Here is a 22,764-nt window from a genome sequence, read left to right as displayed (position 1 = left end):
CTTGCCATTTCATGTTGGCACTTAGCACGCAGGGAGGCAGTTCCAGTCTGCGTTTTGCTCCATAGAGCAAGTGGTTCCTGGAGCCAGAGGTAGAGCAGCCTCTCTCGATAGAGCTGAACAACGATGTTGATGGATCTGCACACACCTCACTGAATTCCAGGGAACCTTGTCCTGCTCACTCTTAGGGAGCCTCCAACAACTCATTCCCCAGCTACTGCCTTAACACCATCGCAGGATGGGTATGCACAAATGATTCCAGGTACTTCTTTTCAAAACAAAACAAAACAAAACACAGTTGCCACTCTCAGCATTTATGCAGAAAGACTGCTCCTTGTATATTTGATGTGAAAGATTTTATTTTTATTAACCATTTGGCTTAGCATCTCAAAGAGGTTTAGGGAATGCTAGAAGTTGGTGGGTGGCCAGAATTCCCATTCTTACTCCATTCTTAATGAGCTCTTGGCTCTGGGGAAACTGGTCTCTGACTGCTGCTTTTCGAGTCTGTAGAAGGAGAGGCCCAAAGCAGCATTTTTCTAAGGCCTCTTTTAAGTGCCCAGACTCAGGAGGTTTTGCTGTCTTCTCTTTACATGGGCAGAGCACGAGGCAGAAAGACATAACATGAGCAAAGGTCAAGGCTAGGAGTCAACTGTAATGGCCTGGCTGTCACTAGACACTTGTACTGATGCTGGGCTCTAGGGGGCCTCACAATGAAATCCGTATGGTGGGCAGCTAATCTCCACGTCCTGCGAAAGAAAAAACGGTGACCTGCAAGGAAGTGGCTGTCCATGTTTCCCCCTCTCTGACCCTTCTCTGTCCTCTCTCTCTGCACTCCTTGGAGCTGTCTTGCCTGCACCTGGCCAGAAATGTCAAACAATGAGTAAATAGGCCCCTCTCCTGCATCCTCTTCTCAGAGAGCTTGTAAAACAGCACTTTAGATAATGACACACATCCCTTTCTGGAAGAGACCTGTGGCATTTGGTTTTAAAGGCAGGCACTAAGCGGAGCACCTCCTGCAATGAGAGGTGGCTCCAGGGTTGCTATAGAAACAGGAGATTATGCAACTGTCCTTGCTCATGGACTTTGAACTAGTAAAGAAAATTTATCTGGGTTTGCAGCCGTCTTCCTCAAGCAGTGCTGGGCTGACATGTCAGAAGCAGCACGCACGTTAGGCTTGGGCTTGACCCAGTTAAAGCTGTGTTACCAGCTGGTGAATCTCGCCTGATGTGATCAAGGCATCGGCTCTCCAGTTCAGCTGGAACACTGGATCAGATTAAAGTTTTGTTGTCGTTTGCTTTCTTTTGTAAATAGGCCTGACCTGTGGAAAAGCATGTCTAGATCACAACAAGCCTATGCGAGTTCACGGCCATTGATTGCATTAAGAAGCATGTGCGCTGTAGTATAGCACTAAACCAGCAATGACTCAAGCAGACCCTTTGGCAGCCTCTGGATGGGGCCTCCAGGAACCTCATGCTCTTGTTGGGAACAAGGTTCTGCTTCAGGTTTGCAGTGATTGTACCAGTGCTTCAGATTCAAAAGCACTGAGGGCTAATGTCTGCTTCAGTTTCGCTTTGAAATAATTGGTATAATGACTATACTTTTAGAAAGGAATTTCAATTCAGTAAACAGAATTGAAGGGCTAGATGAAATAATTGAATATAGAAGAAATGTAGCATAGGAAAAAAAATCTTTCTACGCAGTGAGCTATTGTCCCTACTTCGTTGCCATTAATCCTTTAGAAGGGTTCACTTTGAAGCCACAAATGCAGATGCTGAATGACAGAAAGCTGTGGAAGCTGGCTTTCCAGGATTTGTCCTTTAGAAATTACTAGAATTGCTCAATTAGAAAGCTTAAAAATGTTGTTTATTTTTATTTACTTAAAAAAATCCCCAGGAGGAATTCTGAGCTCACAATGGAAAGGATCAATTACTTAACCTATACTTGTAAGAGCACAGATGTATCAGCAATAGTTTCTGATTTAATCAGAGGAGGATGAACAATAGAGAAACAAAGAAAATAATATGATCTGGGGGAAAAAAAAAACGTGAAATCACCACCAGCCCCATGAAATACTGCCGTCTCCCTCACTGATGGATTTAGGTTTTAGAATACCATGGCAGGACATGAGCGACCGATCGTTTTCTATAATATAGGCTACATATGGAGTTGGTTCCTGTCTGTGCTATAGTCATCTGGAACAGAATGAGTCATATCTGCTTAATATTCTATATTAATTGTTAAAATGTCAGCTCCTTGGTAATTTCATAAATAAAATCTCATCCTGCAGTCTGTAAGCTAACCAGATAAATAAAGAACCAGAGCCATCCTTCCTCAAACAGTGACGTAAGATGCTGAGACACAGTAGTGGGCGGAGAGATGCTTTTAAGCAGGTGCAATTCGTGGACTCCCATGAGTTAAAGACCACCCTTATCTCGCATGGTCCCCTGACCTTTTGCTGCTTGCTGTGATTTGAATACTGTTTGTGTATGGCCCCCTAGACTTCAGGAGCTGAAGTTTGATCCCCATTCTGAGTTATTCAAAAGAGTACAAAGTTAATCCGACTATGGTGTATAGAGATGGGGTCATTGGTAAGTGAATCAGACTAGCTGAGTCATCAGAATGAACCCCTGTGGTCGAATCCTAGCTACTTAATAAGGAAGAGAGATGGGAGGAGATACAAGCATGCGCCTCCTTGTCTCTTGTCATGTGATTTCTTGTGCTACTTTGCTACTCCACCAGCAAGAAGGCGATCATTAGATGTAGCTGCTTAATCTTGAACTTCTAGAACTGAGATCCCAAATAACCTCGTTATAATGCATCCACATCGTTTTATGTTATTTGGCAATAGGCTAATGAGAACAAGCTAATAAGCCAACCACCCCTACCTTAGGGACAGTAAGGCTTTGTCATCTCTATTATTGTCTTTGCTCTAGTCTTAGGACTAGAGATCTAGATCTCTTCAGGATGTGACCTCACCAATTGTTATGGACTCAAAAACAGTTGCCACAGAAAGCAAACGAGTACAACCAAACTGGGAATTATTTTGTTCCTTCCCCTCTGCTCGACCTCCCCAACCAACTAGCCCCAGAGTGTTCATTCCCCTTCCTACCTGTTGAGCAATCGGGGCCCTGGTAGCCCTCCTCACAGATGCAGAGTCCCTCCTGGCAGTGTCCTCTCCCACTGCAGGCGTTCAGACACCGGCGCTGGCTGCAGTCTTCCCCAGCATAGCCCTCTTGGCACAGGCACGTACCGTTGGCACACTGCCCCTTCCCTGAACAGTCCTCGGGGCACCGCAGCTCCCTGCAGTCCTCGCCTGTGTAGGGCTCTTCACAGACACATTCTCCATCCACGCAGAGCCCCCGGGAGCTGCAGTCCGTTGGGCACCTCAGCTCAGAGCAGTCATCGCCACTGTATTCACTGTCGCAAATGCACTGGCCATCGACACACACCCCCCGACTGGAGCAGCCCAGTGGGCAGTAGGGCTCTGAGCAGTTCTTGCCAAACCAGCCTTCATTGCAGATGCAGCCACAGGACTCAAAGCTAAAGTTGCCATGGCCGCTGCAGTGAGGGACATAGTCCAGTTGTCCTAGAATGGCCAAGGAGAAGGTCAAAGAGCAGCAGTGGCCTCTCATAAAAATCATACTGGGGAGGGTTGAGCAGAGACCTACACTTATCCCTTGATCACATTGGTGCTGCTGAGAGTAAACTACAACATAGTTCGGTACAAATTCAACGTAATAAATGTTTCCACGTAGTGCAATTGTCTACGCCTAACACCACACTGAAGGTGAAGACGGGTAAGACCTGGGCCATTGTCCTTTTTCAGATCACCTGCAGAACATCTTAGCTTAGGTTCCCTAGAAGCTGATAAGAACACTTGTTAAAAAGTGTTCCCACACTGGGCAGTGGTGGCACACAACTTTAATCCCAGCACTCAGGAGTCAGAGACAGGTGGATTTCTGCGAGTTTGAGGTCAGCCTGGTCTACAAGAGCTAGTTCCAGGACAGGCTCCAAAGCTACAGAGAAACCCTGTCTTGAAAAACAAAAGCAACAACAGCAATAAAAAAAAAAGTGTTCCCAGAAGAAACTTGCCATAGCGGGTTGGATGAGGGGATCAGGAAAGAGTGTGGCTGAACCAGAATATGACTATGCAAAGTCTCAGGAAGAGTGACTCAGATTCCTGCGGTATTCTAGAACCAGTGTGAGCCATACTTGCTCATGGGCTGAGGTCTTTCTCTGAGCACATGCAAGTTCTAGGGCCTTCTATGTCTCTGAGCATGTTGAGTGTTCTGATAGGCTAAGATCATCCCTCTGACAAAGATGTCCAGGTGCCCGGTATAGGTATGAGAGGGTTTGGGGGGGATGTAGGCCAAGCACTGGACCAACTGTGCAGATGGAAGTTACAGGTGTTACAGACCTGTCCCATCTTCTCCCTTCCTCCACTGGCTACTGCACACTTATCAACTCTACGGCTTCTTCAGTGATTTCCTGAAGCATGCTTTCAGTGACTGTCTGCTAGGATACCTTCAGGATTTCCTGCATAGATCTTGCCCTAGCCTTTTTGTATAAAGTTTTATGGCTAAATAATAAAGGCTAAGTTCAATCTAGTAAGTTCTGTGTCATGTGATCCACATTGCCTGAAAAATATACTACACTGATATTGCTTAACATAGCTTACCCTAATAGATTTTCCTAATCAGCCAATGATCTGAGTGGCAAGCTGGTGGATTCTGCAAGCAGGAGAGACCATACCCATGAAAACCTATGGCCTTTTCTTGTTTTTAAACTCCACCAAAAAGACAAACCAACAAATCAGGACTCACTAAAGGACAGGAACATGGACATCTTGATTTCCTTGTCTATTCATCACACTGCTTGTCTATAAGCTGAGAAAATTCTACAAAATGCTTCATTGGTCAGATTGGCCCCTATCTTACTATGGCTCTGGGAGAATGGTCTCATCTCTGAAGCTATGGGCCCAGGGTTTGATAAAATTTCCCTCCACTTTCATCTTGAACTATCGGATCGTATGAGGTAAATACTTGCACCCAAGATAATATGATGGTTGTTCCGTGTCATCTAGGGCCACAGCTACATGAGTCTGAGGGATCCTTTGGGTGGAGAAAGCTGGTCACAAGACTGACTGGGGGCAGCTAGCGGTCGCCCTTACTCATGAGATGCTTACTGGGAGTCAGGCTCTCATCCGACTAGGTGAGTTAATAGTTGATAGCTCCTTATTGTTCTAGTCTGTCACAGTTTGTAGATGAGGAAGGAAAGGCATGGGCTATGTGACTTGCTTAGATCACAAGCCAGGGGTGGCCGAGCAGATCTGAAGTCAAAGTCTGACTTTGAAGTCTTGATCACATCTTACAGTAAGGAGACAGATGAACAAAGACAGAAGCAAATCTACTGAATGTTCAGCCTTTTGGAGAACAGGAAAAGGTGGTGTGTGTGTGTGTGTGTGTGTGTGTGTGTGTGTGTGTGTGTGTGTATGTGTGTGTGTGTGTGTGTGTGAATGCACATGTCTATATTTATGGAGTAGGTCAGGATAAAATTCCCATCTTGATGGAGGAGAGGGGAACAGGTCGCCTGAGACCTTAATGACTTCCATTTGCTCAGAGGGGAGCAAGGCTGCGAGTGAACGGGCAGAGCACCGCATGCCCTAGTCAGTCAGGTTAACTTGAACGGAAATCAACTCAACAGCCTGTGAAAAGCAAAGATGAATGAAGGCAGACATCAAATTCCCTGCCTGCTATCAAAGTTGCTATGCCGAGCTGACGTACCATTACCTGACTCATCCCTCCAAAATCAGGTTAATATGTTTCAAACTAGGTAAGCAGTGTTGAGAATCTGTGAACCGAATCCCCAGGAAATGGCTGCATTTAGATCTTACAGATGACACATTAACCAAGAGCTATATACCAGACACTTTTTTCTCTTTGACCCTGTGAAGAGACGCTGGGTTTTGCTTCCTCTCATCCCACCTCCCTCTCCGCTCAGCTCTCTCCTTCCCAACCAGGGACCAGGCTGCAAGTGCTTCAAACTCTACCTGTGGCTGCACTTTCCTGACAGCAGTTGGTGCTGCACTGGTCTCGCAGCAACGACACCTCCCTCTCCAGCATCTCTATCCGGCTTAGGAGCTCCTGCAGCACCTGGGTAGAACTGGCGCAGGGGCAGGCTTTTTTGGGGAGGTTGATCTTGTGGGTAAAGGTGACCTGGCTTTCGTGATCTGAGGTTTGACCTATGTATTCTGCCAGAGTATCATCTTCAGCGCTCACTTCCTGTTCAGCTGAGGCCTCCAGCCCTGAGGAGCAGAGGCTCTCCAGCGGGACATTGATGTTATACACATGGTTGAAGACCATAGGTTGTTCCTTGCTGGATGTGTTGTAGCTGGAAGCCCCTCCTTCCTCCTCCACAGTTTGTCTCTGGCCCCTTTCTGTGGTCACCTCCAGCCGACACTCAGAAGGTTTGAGCATGGATCCCAGGAGAATCAGGTTTACACCAATGAGCATGTTCTTCAAGACCACCGTTTCCCCGTCGATCCCCATCCTCTCAGCCAGGGCTTGGTTCAAGAGCTCCCTGTAGTAGCCGGCATGGAGTAATAAAAATCTGCAAGAGGAAGCAAGGGACAAAGGCTCAGCTGGCCTCTGAAACCTGTACCTGGGCATCATGGCTCTCACTCTAAAGCCAGAACATATGTAGATAGAAGTTCTCCTGGGTTGTGGAGGAAACTGGAAGGAAATAGTGGCTCTAAGTCACAAAGCTGTGCCTTTGGTCTCTCAAAGACTGGATTCTTAATAATGGATAGGACCTTTACATAAGGGTATTGTTATGGCTTTATTACCAAATGGCCCCCTCTCAAAGCTTGTTGATAGATGAAGGGTAAGTCAGAAGTGTTTGGATGATAAGGGTTTTGATTTCGTCAATAGATTAATCCATTGGTGGATTGTGTGTTAGAAGGAGCAGGCTGCTAGAGGCATACCTTTGAAGGGTTGTGGTGATTTAAATAAGACAGTCTCCATAGGCTCACATATTTGAATGCTCAGTCACTAGGGAGTGAGGCTATTTGAAAGGATTAGAAGGATTAGGATGTGTGGCCTTGTTGGAGGTGTTTAGAACCCTGACCTCAGGGTGCCAAGCAACAGCCCCTCCCCTGGATTTGCCTCATTCCAGACTCCATCCCTGAAAAAGCCCACCATTAGTGGCCCTTCCTCTCCTGGAGATGCCCAGGACCACGCTTACCAGCTATTTAAGACCCAGCCCATAGGATGGCCACATGTGCTCTTGTGTTTTATCTCCTGTCTTCCTGAGGGCCACCTGGGAGTGCTCTGCTTTGCCTGTGGATCAGGATGTAGCTCTCAGCTACTGCTCCAGCACCTGCCTGCATGGAAGCCACCATGTTCCCCACCACAATGGTAATAAACTAAACCTCCGGAACTGTGAGCAAGCCCCCTACTAAATGCTTTCTTGTGTAAGAGTTTCCTTAGTCATTGTGTCTCTTCACAGAAATAGAACAGCAACTAACACAGGGGTATATCTTATCACGAGTCATTTCTGTCTTCTCCCTGCTTCCCAGCCACCATGAGGTGAGCAACTTTGCCCTGTCACTTCTGCCACAATGGACTGAAACCTTTGAAATCACAAAACAAAATGTCCTTCTTCCCCGAGGGTTTTTTTTTTTTTGTCTTTTGTTAAGCACTGAAATGTCAGCCTCATGTCGCCATTTAGGCACAGGATCCAATGGTTCTCTCCACAGTGCACAAGGAGCTTCTAGAACACATGGCAGGAGTGGCGGCTCTGTGAACAGCCTCTTCCAGTGAGGCGAGCTCAAAGTTGCTCTTCACTTCTAAAGGCAAATTAGGATGAAGCAGACCACAGAAACTCAGGGGCACTCCAATGTCTCCTCAGATATTTATTATGAGGGGGCCTCACTGGGCATGTCAAATAACTATTCATCAGCTCCTTTAAGCTCACCTATTCAATAAAGGTTGACTTTACAATAACCAACCAGCCAAATAATGTAGTTCCAGGCAGTTTGTGATTGTTAATTATCCTTGGGTACATTTGTGATTTATCTGGGATGATGTGAGCCAAGCTTTGTTTTAATCTTCTCATTAATATAGTCCCCGTGCTCTGTGACCACAGGGTGCCTTTCTTCTGAGGTCCTGTTTAAATAGCTAAAATAATGAATTAGCTACTCCGTTGGTTACCTAGTCACCAAGAACCATGCAGTATAATAAATTCACAGTAATAAAAATCAGTTTTACAAAAATTATATTTCCTTTCTATTCCCTGTGTAAAAGAAAAAAGGGGACTTAGACACTTCGGTTCTTAAATAAAGTCAGAGCTACTAAGAAGATTAAGGACTAAGGAACCAAGTAGCTGAAATTGTGAGCCTGAGAGGAAGGTGACAAATGTCAGTTGATAGTCACTGGCTGTGCACAGGGCACAGATGGTGCTGAGCTCTCACGTGCGATCTTATCTGACCCCTAGGAGAATCTTGAGATGGTACTCATCTTACCCGAACAGTTTCCGCTTGAAATAGAAAAGCATAGAAAAGCTTGCCAGGCTGATCCCAAACCTGCGTTCTTAACAGCTATGCTTCAATGCCTTTTTCAAACCTGGGGTTGGCAGCATATGTTCTCAATGCTAGTGTATTAGAAGTAGAGGAGGAAGAAGATTAGGGGTTCAGGGCCAGACTCCCCCACATAGCAACTTTAACCTGGGATACACAGGACTCTGTTTTTATCTTTTGTATTTAAAGAAAATGTTCATTTTTTTCTCGTTATTGATGGAAACTGTACATTCTAGAACTTTCAGTTAGAAAATTTGCTTGGGTGTGGGTTTTTTGTTTGCCTCCATGAACATTCTTCTCTTACACGTTCTTCCTGTCCCCTCATACATTCCCCAAATACAGTTGAATTGCCTGTCTCCACACTCTGCAGTGAGCACCCTTCCAGTGCTGGCCACGCTAGACCATGGACTCCCTACACCTGATTTCCCTGCCTGGCTTGCTGGGTTGTTTGAGGCAGACCATGTATTATCTGCCATACATGGCTGTGTGGTTAGCACATGAAAGCGCTCAGTATTTGGTTGAATGAATGGGTGGGCAGATGCATGAAAAAATGAATAAATAGATGATTTAATGAGTAAATGTGCAGTGGGCAAAAGGTTGAATCATTCTCTGATTCATTTAATCTCTCTCCATTAACCCTAAGTTACTTACTGCTCGCTTCAATTTCAACTCTGGACAACGTCTAAGACTTCATTGAATTAGGAATAACTGGTATTAGTGACTAGCATGAAATCATATCTTATTACTCAGCTCTTATAGTATATATTATATTACTTTCTGTCCCTGTTTCTAATATTGAGAGGAAGTGGGACAGACCAGAGGTGCTGAAACTGCCAGGCTGTCTGGGATCAAACCTCATCCCCATAAATGTTTATCTATGGGAAGACCACTTAACCTCTCTGTCAGCTTTGCTGTCTGTGAAGAGGAGATAAGTAATGGTGCCAACTTTACAGGGTTAGCGTGATGATTTCGCCATTATCTATAGAATACTTTTTAAGTACCTAGCATTGATTGAAGTAAATAAATACTGTTTTCAGACCATTTTGGTTCTTCTTCTATTTAAAGACTACCCTGAATTTGCAGAGGCATGCAAAATGTCTTACTAGTTGGCATCAGGAAGTCCCAGCTTATAGTTTATCCTTGAACAACAATAATGAAGTTCCGGAAATATTATGGGAGATGACAACTCACAGCTACGTCTAGATAAGGCACATCCACCTTGGGACTAGATCGACTGACATGTCTAAACTAAATCGACCATAGCTGTAAGCTCTTGCCACGCCCCTCGCATCTGAGGCTGGACTTGGTGTCCCACTTTGAGCTGCTCCAGTCGTTACCCTCTTAGATTTCACTTCTGTGCTTCTGCCACGGCAACACCCTCGCGGCGGCTCTGGCAACAGTCCATCATACATACACAAGACCTTGCTCTCTTTATTAAACTAACTTTCTTTACCTGCTTCATAGTGATATTGCTGAATAATGTTTTCTTATGGCAGGTGTAAATTGTTACATGATACTCTAAAGCACTTAATATAGATTTTTTTGACCAGTTGTAGATAGGAAATAAATAAAAGAATAAAGGATATTGTGAAGGTAAAGGAGGACCAGCGTCAGGGCAGTTATGCGGGAGAAAGATGTTAGGTTCTATGTGTATGTCTAAAACAACTACTAAAAATTAGAGAAAGGGAAAGTTAGAGTTTTATATGAGAAACATGGTCAATAATTTAGTCAATAACTAACCTTATGTAAGTAACTCAACCATTTAATTTTTGTAAGCCCAGATTCTTTTTTTTTAAACTTAGGCTTTATTAATTGAAATACAGAGTGAAAAATAAACAAGGGGCCTGTCTGTCCTTACAGCTCCAACAATTGATTATTTCTGGGATACTAGCATACTGAAAGAATGCAAATCTCATCATACGAGGAAGAGAAATTCAGCATTTTGTTCAGCGAGGTAAGAACATGGGAGGTTCCCGTATAATTTTTCTCTCATTCATTTGAGAGATATTTATTGAGTAGATATTACTGTCCCGTGTATATGGAAATTACATCCATATGTATGGATTTGGAAGGGTGGGATATAAGGAAACAGAGTAAATGAATACAGAGCTTAATTCCATACATACAAATAAGTTACTAGATATTTGTCATGTGGTAATATCATATGATACCTGTGTCTATATTATTGTCAGTTAGGAATAGATCACCATTGTGGAGGAAAAAAAATTAATGAACAGAGTTTTTTTTTTTTGAGTTAAGAAGGCAAGAAGAGTTTGTGGTCATCTTTATAGAATGGTACCTCAAAGGCTTGTCTGATCAGATCACAGCTGAAACCTGAGATCTTGAAAAGAGTGGGATAGAGTGTCCAGCAAAAGAGACATGGTGCAACCACAAGGAATAGATAATGCAGGGATTCTGTATTGGGGTCGTCTTTGGGGGTCTGAGTAATACTGTGTCTGGGGTGGGATGAGGGAGTGGACGTGGGAAGGTCCTGCAAAACACAGACAGGACTTGGTGTCTCACTGCAGAGAATGGTCACTGTTGTCAAATGTTTCCCATGTCACCTGCTCCCATTCCTTGAGAAACTCCCAGTCTCAGAGGAGGAAAACACAAGTCTGCCAGTGTATGATGGTGACCATGACCACGGAGCATGCTAGCTGTCCTGAGAGGACGGTTATAGGGCAGTTCTGTAGCAGGGAAAGTGACCCAGAGAAGGTCCGGGCAAAGGTTATAGGGCAGCTCTGTAGCAAGGAAAGTGACCCAGAGAAGGTCAGGGCAAAGGTGATAGGGCAGCTCTGTAGCAGGGAAAGTGACCCAGAGAAGGTCAGGGCAAAGGTTATAGGGCAGCTCTGTAGCAGGGAAAGTGACCCAGAGAAGGTCAGGGCAAAGGTTATAGGGCAGCTCTGTAGCAGGGAAAGTGACCCAGAGAAGGTCAGGACAAAGGTTATAGGGCAGCTCTGTAGCAGGGAAAGTGACCCAGAGAAGGTCAGGGCAAAGGTCAAAGGGCAGCTCTGTAGCAGGGAAAGTGACCCAGAGAAGGTCAGGGCAAAGGTCATAGGGCAGCTCTGTAGCAGGGAAAGTGACCCAGAGAAGGTCAGGGCAAAGGTCATAGGGCAGCTCTGTAGCAGGGAAAGTGACCCAGAGAAGGTCAGGGCAAAGGTCATAGGGCAGCTCTGTAGCAAGGAAAGTGACCCAGAGAAGGTCAGGGCAAAGGTTATAGGGCAGCTCTGTAGCAGGGAAAGTGACCCAGAGAAGGTCAGGGCAAAGGTTATAGGGCAGCTCTGTAGCAGGGAAAGTGACCCAGAGAAGGTCGGGACTCTTGCCAACAACAGGAAAGGTGCTGTTTGCCAAGTATTTCTGACTTGGCTTTCAGGCACACAGTAGGACTAGATTTTCTAACCTTCCTTCAGATATGTAAGACCACATCTCTAGTTCTATCCAGCGAATCACGAAAGGCAACGCTGAGTGTTCCCTCCAGGCTGAGGCATCTAGGTGCTCAGAGGACGCTTGTCAGAGAATTTTCCCTTCTGTGGCGGCTGGTTGTGTGTGAGATGATGGTGTGGGATGTCACTCTGGGTCCCCAGGAGACTGCACGAAACAGAGCCCCCAGCTCCAGTCTAGTCTAGTTGCAGCGCATCCTTTGGTTTTTGAAACACAGCTTTTGGGACTGATTTTTTTCACACATAACTCAGTCTACCCAGAGATCACATGGGTTTGGATCTTAAGAGATTCTCTAGTTTAGAAGGAAAAGGAGGAGGAGGAAAGTTGTTCAATCTAGAGCTGCACTTGCTGAAACTTGATATTCAGAACATGGTTTGTTCAATGCGTGGGTTTAAAAGACTGCCTGGTGCTAATGGGTCAGACCTTTCCACGGCACAAGGGTCTGGAGAGGCAGTTTCCATGTGTAAGCAATAGCTTTTCTAGTAGGGTGAGCTAGTGTCTGCGATGGCAGGTAGTGAATTTCTGCTCACTGGAGGTATCCAGGTACAGGCTGAAACACTCCCTTCTGAGGATGCTGAAGAAGGGTTTTCATTCATCAGGGGAGACTACACAGGACTAAAATCAATGTTAAGCATCTTCCTGGTATTTTACAAGTCCATGGTCTTAGTGGGTTTGTAGGCACACACCCACTATCACATTGTGCTGGTCTCTTAAGGGTTTCTTTAAACATGCAGCTTAGAACAGCACTTCAGCACCAAGCTATCTTCAAGGTTGTCTCTTACCCAGGGGTCTGCGGGATTGTGCTCATTCCTCTTTCTGAGCTCAGGTGATGGCCTGCACACCTTGGTATTGCTTGCCTAGAAGCTGTATCAGTACAACCTGTCTGCCGGCATAGTGTGCTCTGAGTCATCTGAGATGCACACTGCTGTGCTATATGGGGCCTCAGCCTATTCCAGCTTGACCTCCTCTTAACCAGCTACATCTGTAACAGGCTCACTTCCAAGGAGGGCCACATTTTGAGGTGCTGGGGGTTAGGGCTTCAACAGAGACACAATGAGAGGCCAAGACTCAACCGATAACCAATACCAACAGTAATTGGAACAAGCTATGCATCCGCCTTGTGCTACTTTGTGTATTCTTGCAGTAACACTCGTAAGCTAGAAAGATGTGATATTTAGGACACTTAAGATATTTATGGAATGAGAATGATTTGGGAAGTAACCAATCAGAATGAGACATCTACACAATGACATGAGATATTAATCCCTCTAGTTCATTATGGACAGGTAAGCTCCGATAGCGATTTTCTGTGATGGTAGGGCCTCTTTTTATTTTCTGGCTTTTAAAGATGGAGAAAATGAGCATCAGAAAAGGTCAAGTAGCTTGACCAAGACTGACAGCTAATGACTAGAGGAGCTGGTGGTGGACCCAGCTCTTGCTGACCGGAGCCTGGGTCTTCTCTGCTGTTCTACAAGCAGCCTAGTTAGCGGCGACATACTGTTCTCATGAAAAGAAAGACTCAGGGCTCTTACATTATCAACACTCTCTTCTCCCAGGTTCAGATTTAGGGCTTTTTGACAGCCATGACTTTTAGTTTAATGTTTTCTCCACAAATCCAGGCCGTTCCCTTAGAAATTGCTTCAGTCTCACCTCCTTGGGGGAAAGCTTTTCTCGTGGCTTTTGATTTATTAGTGCCCAGCCTCCACTTTGTCCCAAGCATCAGGGAAAATATCTCTACCAGTAAAGTTTGCTACTAGAGGAGGGATAGGGAGGCAGCTTGGAGACCTGTCCCTTCCCAAGAAGAGCCTGGCTCAGACAGCCATTACAGGGAGCCAGACCCTGGTTGCTTGACACCTTCTGACTTCCTTGCGTACTCTGAGCTTCCCCTGAAGCTCCCAAGTCAAAAGCCATCATGGACCAAACCATGGGTGGGGCTGCTCCTCCCTTAATCTGAGTTTTATAACAAGGCAGAAAAGGGGGATGGGAGATAATGGCTTCTAGCCAAAGTCAGCTATAGCAGAAGAGGACAGAAAGTAAGATATACAAAATGCCTGCTCACCAAATATATGCTTAGCTTTTGCCAAACTCATGCCAGTAATTATTTCAAAGTAGCTTTTTCTCCTGTGTCCCTGGAAACTTCCCTTCCCTGGCTCCACTCTTCTACTCCTGCTGTTCCCAAGCATGCTGGCTATTGTGCAGGCAGTTGCTTTTGCCTAGTTTTCAATAATTGCAGTGGGCACAATTTTGCAAATGTTTCCAGGAGGAGCCAGCCTGCTGCAGCATGCCTGAGAATGTTGCGCTAGTCAGTTTTGTCTTATCTGAGGTCTCTTACCTGCTCTGAAAACCGTGTCCTGTCATCGGCAGAAGCCAGATGCACAATCTCTCCTTTCTAAAGGTGGCTCATTGACTCCCACTTTCCTTGTTTTTTCCTGTATATCAGACATTGGTCAGACAAACTAGCAAGAGTCAAAAACTGGAACCTAGAGGGTCTGTTAATGATATGGACTAGTGGTAGGAGACAGGGACAGCGTGGTCTGAATGTCTGCATTTTCCTCCCTGCTCCACAAAGCTAACATTGAAATTCTCACTTCCAAAGTGGTGGAATTCGGAGTCATGGGACATTGCCCCCATAGTAGGATAAGTGAACTTATAGAAGTCCCTATAGGGAGACCCCTCAGTCATTCCGCCATGTAAAGACATGGCTGGAAGGGGCCCCCGAAAAGCCAGGGACCAGGCCCTTAGACTCAGGCTTTGCCAACACCTTGATCTCTGCTTCCTGGCCCCTCGAATGGTAGGAAATGACTTTCTGTTGTTTATCAACTACCCAGGCTGTCTTATTATTTCACTGTAGTTGCCCAGTAGGCCCAGGCAATGCAAAAGGAAGGGAAACCAGAGGAGGAAGACACAGAAAGGAAGACAGAGAAGGAATTAGGAAGGCACCTGGTTAGCAAGAGAGAAAAAGGTGGGAATTCACGGGTGGGGTGAGAAAACCTAAACCCGAGGGGAAGATGATGCACCCCAGCCTCGATGGCATGCTAGCAGCTCTGAACAAGATAGATAGCCGATGACCCTACAAATGAGAGTGCAAAGGAGTTGTGGTAATTCGATAGATTGATACTCCAGAAATCCTGTGCGCCTATTGATTTCATTTCCTCTGCTCCAGCTTCCTTATCAATATAATTATCATGGCCAGTAGCAGAGGTGTCTCCAGGCAATTTGTAAGGGGTGGATAACGGCATGTCCTTAAGGCTGATTTAGTGCTGAGTTAATGAGGTGCACACTTGTCTCTAGGGAGGTCTGTGGGGAGGCCGGGTCCGCCTAGCTGGGCTGAAGCCTCTTCTGCTACTTAAAGTCTTTCTGACAGGGCTCTTCTGTTCCCGCCCCTCCCCCAAACTCTCCTTTGGCTTTGTTTCTTCACACTGAAGAGATCTTTGAAGGTTACAGAAAATATTCTGAGTCATCAGCTTTCACAGACACGGTTAAGGAAGGGAAGAACTGGCCACAGAAGCCGGGACGTGGTTGGGGACAGGAGTGGAGGAAAGACAGACAGACAGACAGACAGACAGACAGAGGGGAAGAGAAGCAGCCAGGAGGCAGGTGCATGGATGACAACAGACCTCTCTATAGCTCATCCCCCTGCTTCCTTTTCTTTTGCCTTGGTCAGAGATGATGGTGGGGCAGAGGGACCTCAGGGTGGAAACGGGAGGGAAGGAGTATACAGGTTGCTGGGCAGGCATGGGCTGAGCATTCCCTTGGGGGTGGGTAGCCAGTGCTCTGCTTGGATTTTTCTAGCTTCTGCCAACCTTAGTCTCCACTCAGTCCCTACGGGTGATTTATAAACCAGTAGCATATCTGTGGGAAAATGACACTTTTTGTGCGTTTTCTTTTTTCCTGTAAGTTAGAATTAGTTTAAAAATAGTTGCCTCTCTGCCATTGGGATGCTCTGTCACTCAGAGAAAGAGGGTAATTATGAAAGACGAGGGTGTAATGTGATTACAGCCGGCCCCATTGTGTCAGTGGAGGCAGCGCTGGGCTGCTGGGAGAAGGCAGGACTGGCTGTCTCCATCAGCACTGGGCCTTTATTGGGCCTGTCAGATTTCTGAAAAGAACCCGAGGGCAGAAAACTCCCAGCAGACAGGACTCTGGCTGGCCAGGAGTTGATAGACGGACTAGGGGTGGGGTAAGATGATACACTGGGCCTAGCTGGGATGTTACTACCCACCAGGCCTGGCTGCCCAGTGCCCCTAACAATGCGCACTTTGATGTGTCCACATGAGGGAATCTGTAGAAGAGTCTTTGGTTCAGAACCTAATGGGCCCACCTTCATTTGTTGGCACATGTCTAGAGCCCGGGATGTACCAGGCTTTGTGTCAGCGTGGATTACGGGTACTACAGTGATTCGGAGGGAAATCTGGCTGCTGCTCTTGTCCACTGGCTCCATTTTGTACTGTCTGGGATAACTCTAATTGCCCTGACTTCCCAGAGCAGCCACTTCTTCATCTGAAAGAACGGGGTCTTGAATAGCAATTAAGGGAATGATAAAGAGAGGGATCAGAATCTCCAGACCGGAAGCACAAGTGAGGGGAAGGTCATCCAGGTTTGAATCCCTGCTTCAAAAAGCATAAATGGCAGGGCTGGACAGAAGCTATTAGTAGGGACACATTCCTTTTGGGCCACTGTGGCAGACAGAAAGTCTTGTCTGTTCATTTTAGTTTCAAAATTTTATGATGTATGGTCTTGGGGGTTTTTTTGTGATTTTTTTTGGTAGATATCCTTTTTAGGTGAGAATTTATCCAAATTTGTAGATTCTGGATATGTCTTAATGTCTGTCAAGCAACTGACCATCCTATATTACACATGACCCCATTTGATCCTCAGTGCTTGATAGAATTATTCCAGTTTTATAGGTGAAGCTTCCGTCTGAGGGGCACTTTGCATAGCTACCCACAGTGAGTTAGAGCCAACCAAAGTGCTGTACCATAGCTCTGGTTCTTAATTCAGCTATGAAAAAGTAAGTAAATCTTAATTCAGTAATGCTGGTTCTTAATTCAGGTACAGTCTTCCTTCCCCAGCAGGTGCCCCCATCCTTTAGAAATAGGTGGAGCATAAATAATGGATTACTAATTAATCTTAACCATTTTGGTCAGAAGTTCTTTCAAAGAGCCTGACCTTTCTCTATCATTAATGACTATTTTCCATCTGTGTTTCTTCAGCTTGGAGAACAGCATGTCACCATTTGCTGTTCAATTATTCTTCTTGAAGGCTCACATGACCTTTCATCTTTCTCTTCTCCCCATTTAACAAACTGCCAAGAAAGTTCTACTGCAAGAGAGATCGCCAGCCAGCGTGGAGCCCAAACTTACCATTTTCCTGCCTAAGATTTCTTTTAAAACAGATCAAGCAATTGGCTTAGAATATAAGAAGTGGCCTCTGGGCACATGCAATTTTTAGTCTAGTTGAGGTGAAATGATACATATGAGCCTAAAGAGCAAGATTAGGTACTCAGTTTTAGTGTATTAAACTGAAGACCACTCATGTTAAGTTTAGTAAGCTACCCACAGCAAGTAGCGATCAGTGTGGGAGGAGGCTTTCCCTATCCAGGTAGAAGGGTTGTGGGTAGGAGAGGTGAAGCAGGCGAGGCCAAATGGTAGCATGAGCAGAAATGATTAGAGCCCTAAGACTGAACGCAAGGAAGTCTGGCCTCCAAAAGCATCAGCTTTGTCTTCATGAAGGCTTAAAACCCAGTGCCTATATACCTGTGTGAGCCCACAGAAAAAGGGGCTAGCCACGTATTAGTGGTGTTTCCAGAGATTCTTATGCATGGAATAGAGGGCCTTGGGGGCCAAACTGGGACCATAACTTTTAATAATTATAACTAGAGAAATAAACAACTTAATTTTTAAGACCACAAAACTCTTTAGAAAAACAAATCTTAGGAGCTACTTTTAAAAATGATACCTACTGTATCCAGAATACCACAGGAATTCATCTGCTCCAAAACTACCCAATGACAAGCTCACATATCAAGTTCACACTGTTTCCAATTATATGGCATAGCTATATTGGAGTTGATCTTTCTAGCAGGAACCAAATAATTATACTCACTTTGGCTACCCATTAATTTCTGCAGATGACTTGAATGTTGGTAGTAGCAACATTATTAAAGTTTGGCTGTAGTGGTCTATGGGTATTATTGACTTCCTTGTGTAAATTATGCCTTTCAGAGCATGAAATAGCACTATCCTGACCCAGAGAGTACAAGCAGGTGAAGTATGTCTTCTAGTGCATGAAATAACATAATCATTTTCTACTTGAAATTTGAAGAAGCTCTGAGAGTAGTGGTATTTAGAGCACAACTTGCTTAATTCAATTTAGCTACATGCTGGTTACATGCCAGGAACTGGGCTAGGATCCATTTGAGATGCCAAGGGCCATCTAGAGAAGTGTCAGGCAGCTCCTTGTGTGTTTGGAATAAAGGTATTCGCATAGCAAGGATAAAGATCAGACCATGGTGAGTACCATGCCAGAGACAAGGACAGTTCTTCTAGGAGCTCAGCAGAAGGCAGCATCTCACTCACTATAGGATTAGCTATAGAAAGGTCAATGGGAAAGGTAACCTTTGAACTTGGGCTTGAAGACTACTAAAGATTTTGAGAAGACAGGGCAATGAAAGATAGATAAAAACAAGAGGCGTAGAGAATGAGGAAAACAATACTCATGGTTCCTGCAGTGGTGGGATTCTTGGGGACTCTGTTTTCAGAGGTGAAGGGCGCTAAAATGTCTGATCACCTTGACTGGTATCTTCAGAAGATTGCCTGGAGTTTTACTCAGTCATAAGAAGAATGAAATTGAGATGTTTGTAGGAAAATGGATGGAAACAGAGGTCATCGCCTTTAGTGGGATCGGTCAGTCCCACAGAGACAACTATTGTATGTGCGCTCTCCTATGCAGAAGATGGGAGAACAGAATGTGGTGCTAAAGGGGGCACTGATGTGGGAGTCCCCTCTGTGTGTTGCTTGTATTGGTTAATGAATAAAGAAAACTGCTTTGGCCTGATAGGGCAGAACTTAGGTAGGCGGAGAAGACAGAGCTGAATGCTGGAAGAAAGCAGAGTCAGGGAGAAGCCATGGATCCTCCGCCTGAGAGGGACACCGGTTAGAATCTTTCCTGGTAAGCCATTGCCACGTGGCGATATATAGATTATTATATATATATCATATATATATATATATATAAAGAGAAATGGGTTAAATTAAGATATAAGAATTAGCCAATAAGAAACTAGAGCTAATGGGCCAAGCAGTGTTTTAATGAATACAATTTCTCTGTGGTTATTTTGGGGCTAAGCTAGCTGGGCGGCCAAGACAAACAAGCGGCTCTCTTCCTTGCAACAGGGCACTACTGGAAACATGGAGGGAAAGGGAAAAGGGGGTGACAGGGATAAGAAAGAGTAACACTGAGTAAATATAATCAGGTTATATGTATGTGTGGAACTTGAAATATCGTAATAAAACACCTTCGTACGATTTGTATGTGCCAACAAAAATAAACTAAATTTAAAAGAAGCAGTAAGCAGATGAATTCTCTCTGTGTCTGTGGGCCTGATGAGTCACTAGCATTTTTTTTTTTCTTTCTGGAGCCTGACATGTTTAAGAAACCACGTGACATTTGTACTTACAATCGGCCTCAAAGATAAAGTCCAAATTGAACAAGGATTTTTTAAAATTGCAGTTATTCAATTTGTAAGGTTCAGATTAGGCTTCCTCATTATTTTAGGGAGTGGTTTTTTCAGGGTATATAATTTCTTTAATTGCTTTTCTCCCACTCTTTTTCTGATAAAAAGCATTTTGGTCTCCATTAAGGGACAGCGCATCATCTTTGTTCATTATTGTTAAAAGGGGGCACCTGAGGAATTTAAATGCCATTTCTATTAACTGGTAAATCCAGGATACATATTGTACAGTATTGGGCTTTTAAATGCGTTCGATCAGAACGAAGACAAGAATTGACCATTTGGCTGTGAGGAACTGCTTTGCTGACAAATAAGACGGATGCCAAGGAGTGATTTCTGAGTGTAGCTGTCCAGGGGGTTCAGACTTCATGGGTGATGGAATAGGGTACAAAAACTGCTCACTACAAGGATGCGGGATGCTTCAAGGAGATTCAGGCTTTTGCCTGAAATGCCTTGATGTCCAACTATCTTCACGCAGCATCCTCCTTCCTTCCCAGCCGTTGCTGTACTCCGCTATACAGTCCTTTCTACAGTCCTGGAGATCTTCCGTTGCCCATCTGTGACTCCTCTTCACCTTTCTTCCCTTCATCCTGCCAAGAGGGAGCCCTGCCCAGCAGGAGCTCAGAGAAGAGTGTGGTACGGTCCCTGTTCCTTCTTCAGGGAGGCCACCTAGAGCTAGCTGTGCCCCCAAGATGAAGGGTATAGCACTTGCTTTTCATTATGGGACTGTCCCTCTAATTTCCTGCTCCCTCGCTTTGCCCCTTTGTGGGTTTACAGACGGTAACAGTTTAGCTTCTGTGGGCCACAGACCTGTGTGCAGTACCCTCAGTGACGAGCTTGTCTCTGCATATCCACGCAAGGACTTGGCTTGCTGGGAAGGGCTTTTAAGTCCAGATGTTTCTTAGCTAGGCTCTGCTAAAAACTCATTTCCTCCATGTTTCCCCCCTTCCTCTGTTAGTCAAATGCCAAAGTCATACCAAACGCAGTACTGGTGATAAATGAATGCCTTCTGAAAACCTATTTGGAAACAGGTAAGCCTCAAACCATAAATAACCATGACATTTTCATTGGAACAACAGCCTTCAACAAACCTAACAGTGGACATGGTTCAGCATGGCTTCCTATTGTAGCAGAGAGCAAGATTCATGGGCTGTAAAAGGTCTCCACATTTTCTCTCACAGTGATCTTTCTGCCTTTTCCCCTTTGAAAACTGTTAGAACGAGGAAGAGTAGGAGAGCACCTGGCATTTGTAGCGCTCATTAGAGTTCCCAAGATGTTTCCAAGCACGTCAGTCAGCGTGGTGGGTCCTTCTACCAGTTCTGTGAGAAAGGCAGCGTGAGTGGACTGCTCCTTATCAGAGAGGAAGGGAGGCTCATCCCAGTGAACAACAGGCCACAACATTACTGCTGAAGAAATCCAGCTTTCTGAGGGCCAGTCTCCACTATTTCCAGGAAATTCACTGTCTGAAAAGAAATGGAGTCCCTGTTTTTATAAAGTTGTTTACCTCACAGGGAGACTAGAAAAATATAGTGACATTAAAGTAAAGAAACCACAATCTTATTTGTTTTTATGTCTCTGTAAGAAAGTGTTTCTAAATTTATATATATATATATATATATATATATATATATATATATATATATATATATATATAATACACATACACACACATATATATACACACATAAATCTGTATATATATATATCCATATACCTACTGGGATATCCTACCTGTTCTCCCAGTTTGTCTTTCCTGTTTCTAAACTTTCTAACATGCACCTCTCTGTACTGATGGGGGTGGGAGATGCTCCTGAGTGTGGGTAACCTGGGCAGATCAGAGCACGTTGTCCTGATAGCCATATACATATATATGTATATATATTCATCTATCCGTCCGTCCATCCATCCATCCATCCATCCATCCATCCATCCATCCATCCATCCATATATACATATATTCACACACACACACACACACACACACACACACACACACACACACAACCCACACAAATTTCCAACAACTTCAGACTTGGGTTTTTCCCCACCATAGCACTTAGGTGCTTAAATGAACAGCTGGCTGAGGTGGAGGCAGGAAGAAGGTTCATTAACATGGACTCTAAATCCCAGAACTGATAGTGTAGTGGTGCCTGGGCAGTGAGCGAGGTATAAGCAGCTAGGCCCATGTACATCTGTCGGAGCAGAGAGCAACCTTGTCCTCTCTTCTCTCTCTAAGGAATTCACTCAACAATACTCCTGCTCCAGGCTGCAGAGCTATGCCCTGCGAGGCTTGTAGATCTCCCTAGTAACAGCTCAGAGCATGGGTCCTTCTTGGAAGTTTGCATGGGGAAAGCCATCCTTTTGGTCCTTGTTTGCCTCGTCAAGCAGGATTCCCGCTGGGAAATCATTAGAGTACTATTCCCTCTACTGAGCAAGGCATCCTCTTGATTCACTAAATGGAGAGCATGGAGTAGGTGAGCCATTTCCCAATATGACGCTGACAGTTTTCCATGCCTTATTTACCAGGTGTCGTATTGGAAGATAATTATGAAATAGACAGTGATAGGTCCTTAGATTATTCTGGAATAGTAGACCTCCATTTGCCTATATCTACAAATGTATCTAGAATAATCCAAACTTTTTATTTGCAAGATATACCTACAGTATTAAGTTAGCAATAAATATTTATTGCTTTTCTCCAAAATAATAAAATCACTGGGCTTCTCCTAGAAGACCAATGCCCTCAGAATAGTCGCTGGCTTTGCATTTGGTTTAGGAAGGGAAAATCCCTCTCACCTTCCCGGAAAACCAATCAGACAGAATTGCTCAACTCAGAGCCCGTGCATTCTGCCCTCCTGCAGAACCCGTGAAGAACTCTGCTCCGAGGGGCAGGGAGGGCTTTCTTTGCTGGATGCACACTTAGTCTAGGCACATTTCAGGCTGTCCTCAACGGTTTATGTATGTGCTCATTTAATTCTCGCAGCGACTGTACAAACCATTTTACTGTCCTAATTTGACA

The 22,764-nt window shown here is 44.8% G+C and overlaps 1 protein-coding gene across 2 annotated transcripts in view; it reads right to left on the bottom strand.

Moving 5' to 3' along the window:
• Window positions 1-22,764, bottom strand: part of Tnr (tenascin R) — a 403,177-nt gene that overhangs the window by 76,191 nt on the left and 304,222 nt on the right. For both annotated transcript variants that reach the window (XM_075988361.1, XM_075988362.1), the window contains 2 exons: window positions 6,047-6,606; window positions 3,107-3,583 (listed from right to left, as the gene is read on the bottom strand). In XM_075988361.1, coding sequence (XP_075844476.1) covers window positions 3,107-3,583; window positions 6,047-6,545 — 976 coding nt within the window. In that variant the 5' untranslated portion in view covers window positions 6,546-6,606. The remainder of the gene's footprint in view (window positions 1-3,106; window positions 3,584-6,046; window positions 6,607-22,764) is intronic.

Source organism: Microtus pennsylvanicus, chromosome 10 (genome assembly GCF_037038515.1).
Source record: "Microtus pennsylvanicus isolate mMicPen1 chromosome 10, mMicPen1.hap1, whole genome shotgun sequence".
Classification (NCBI taxonomy): Eukaryota; Metazoa; Chordata; class Mammalia; order Rodentia; family Cricetidae; genus Microtus; species Microtus pennsylvanicus.
This window is presented reverse-complemented; position numbering and strand designations above follow the sequence as displayed.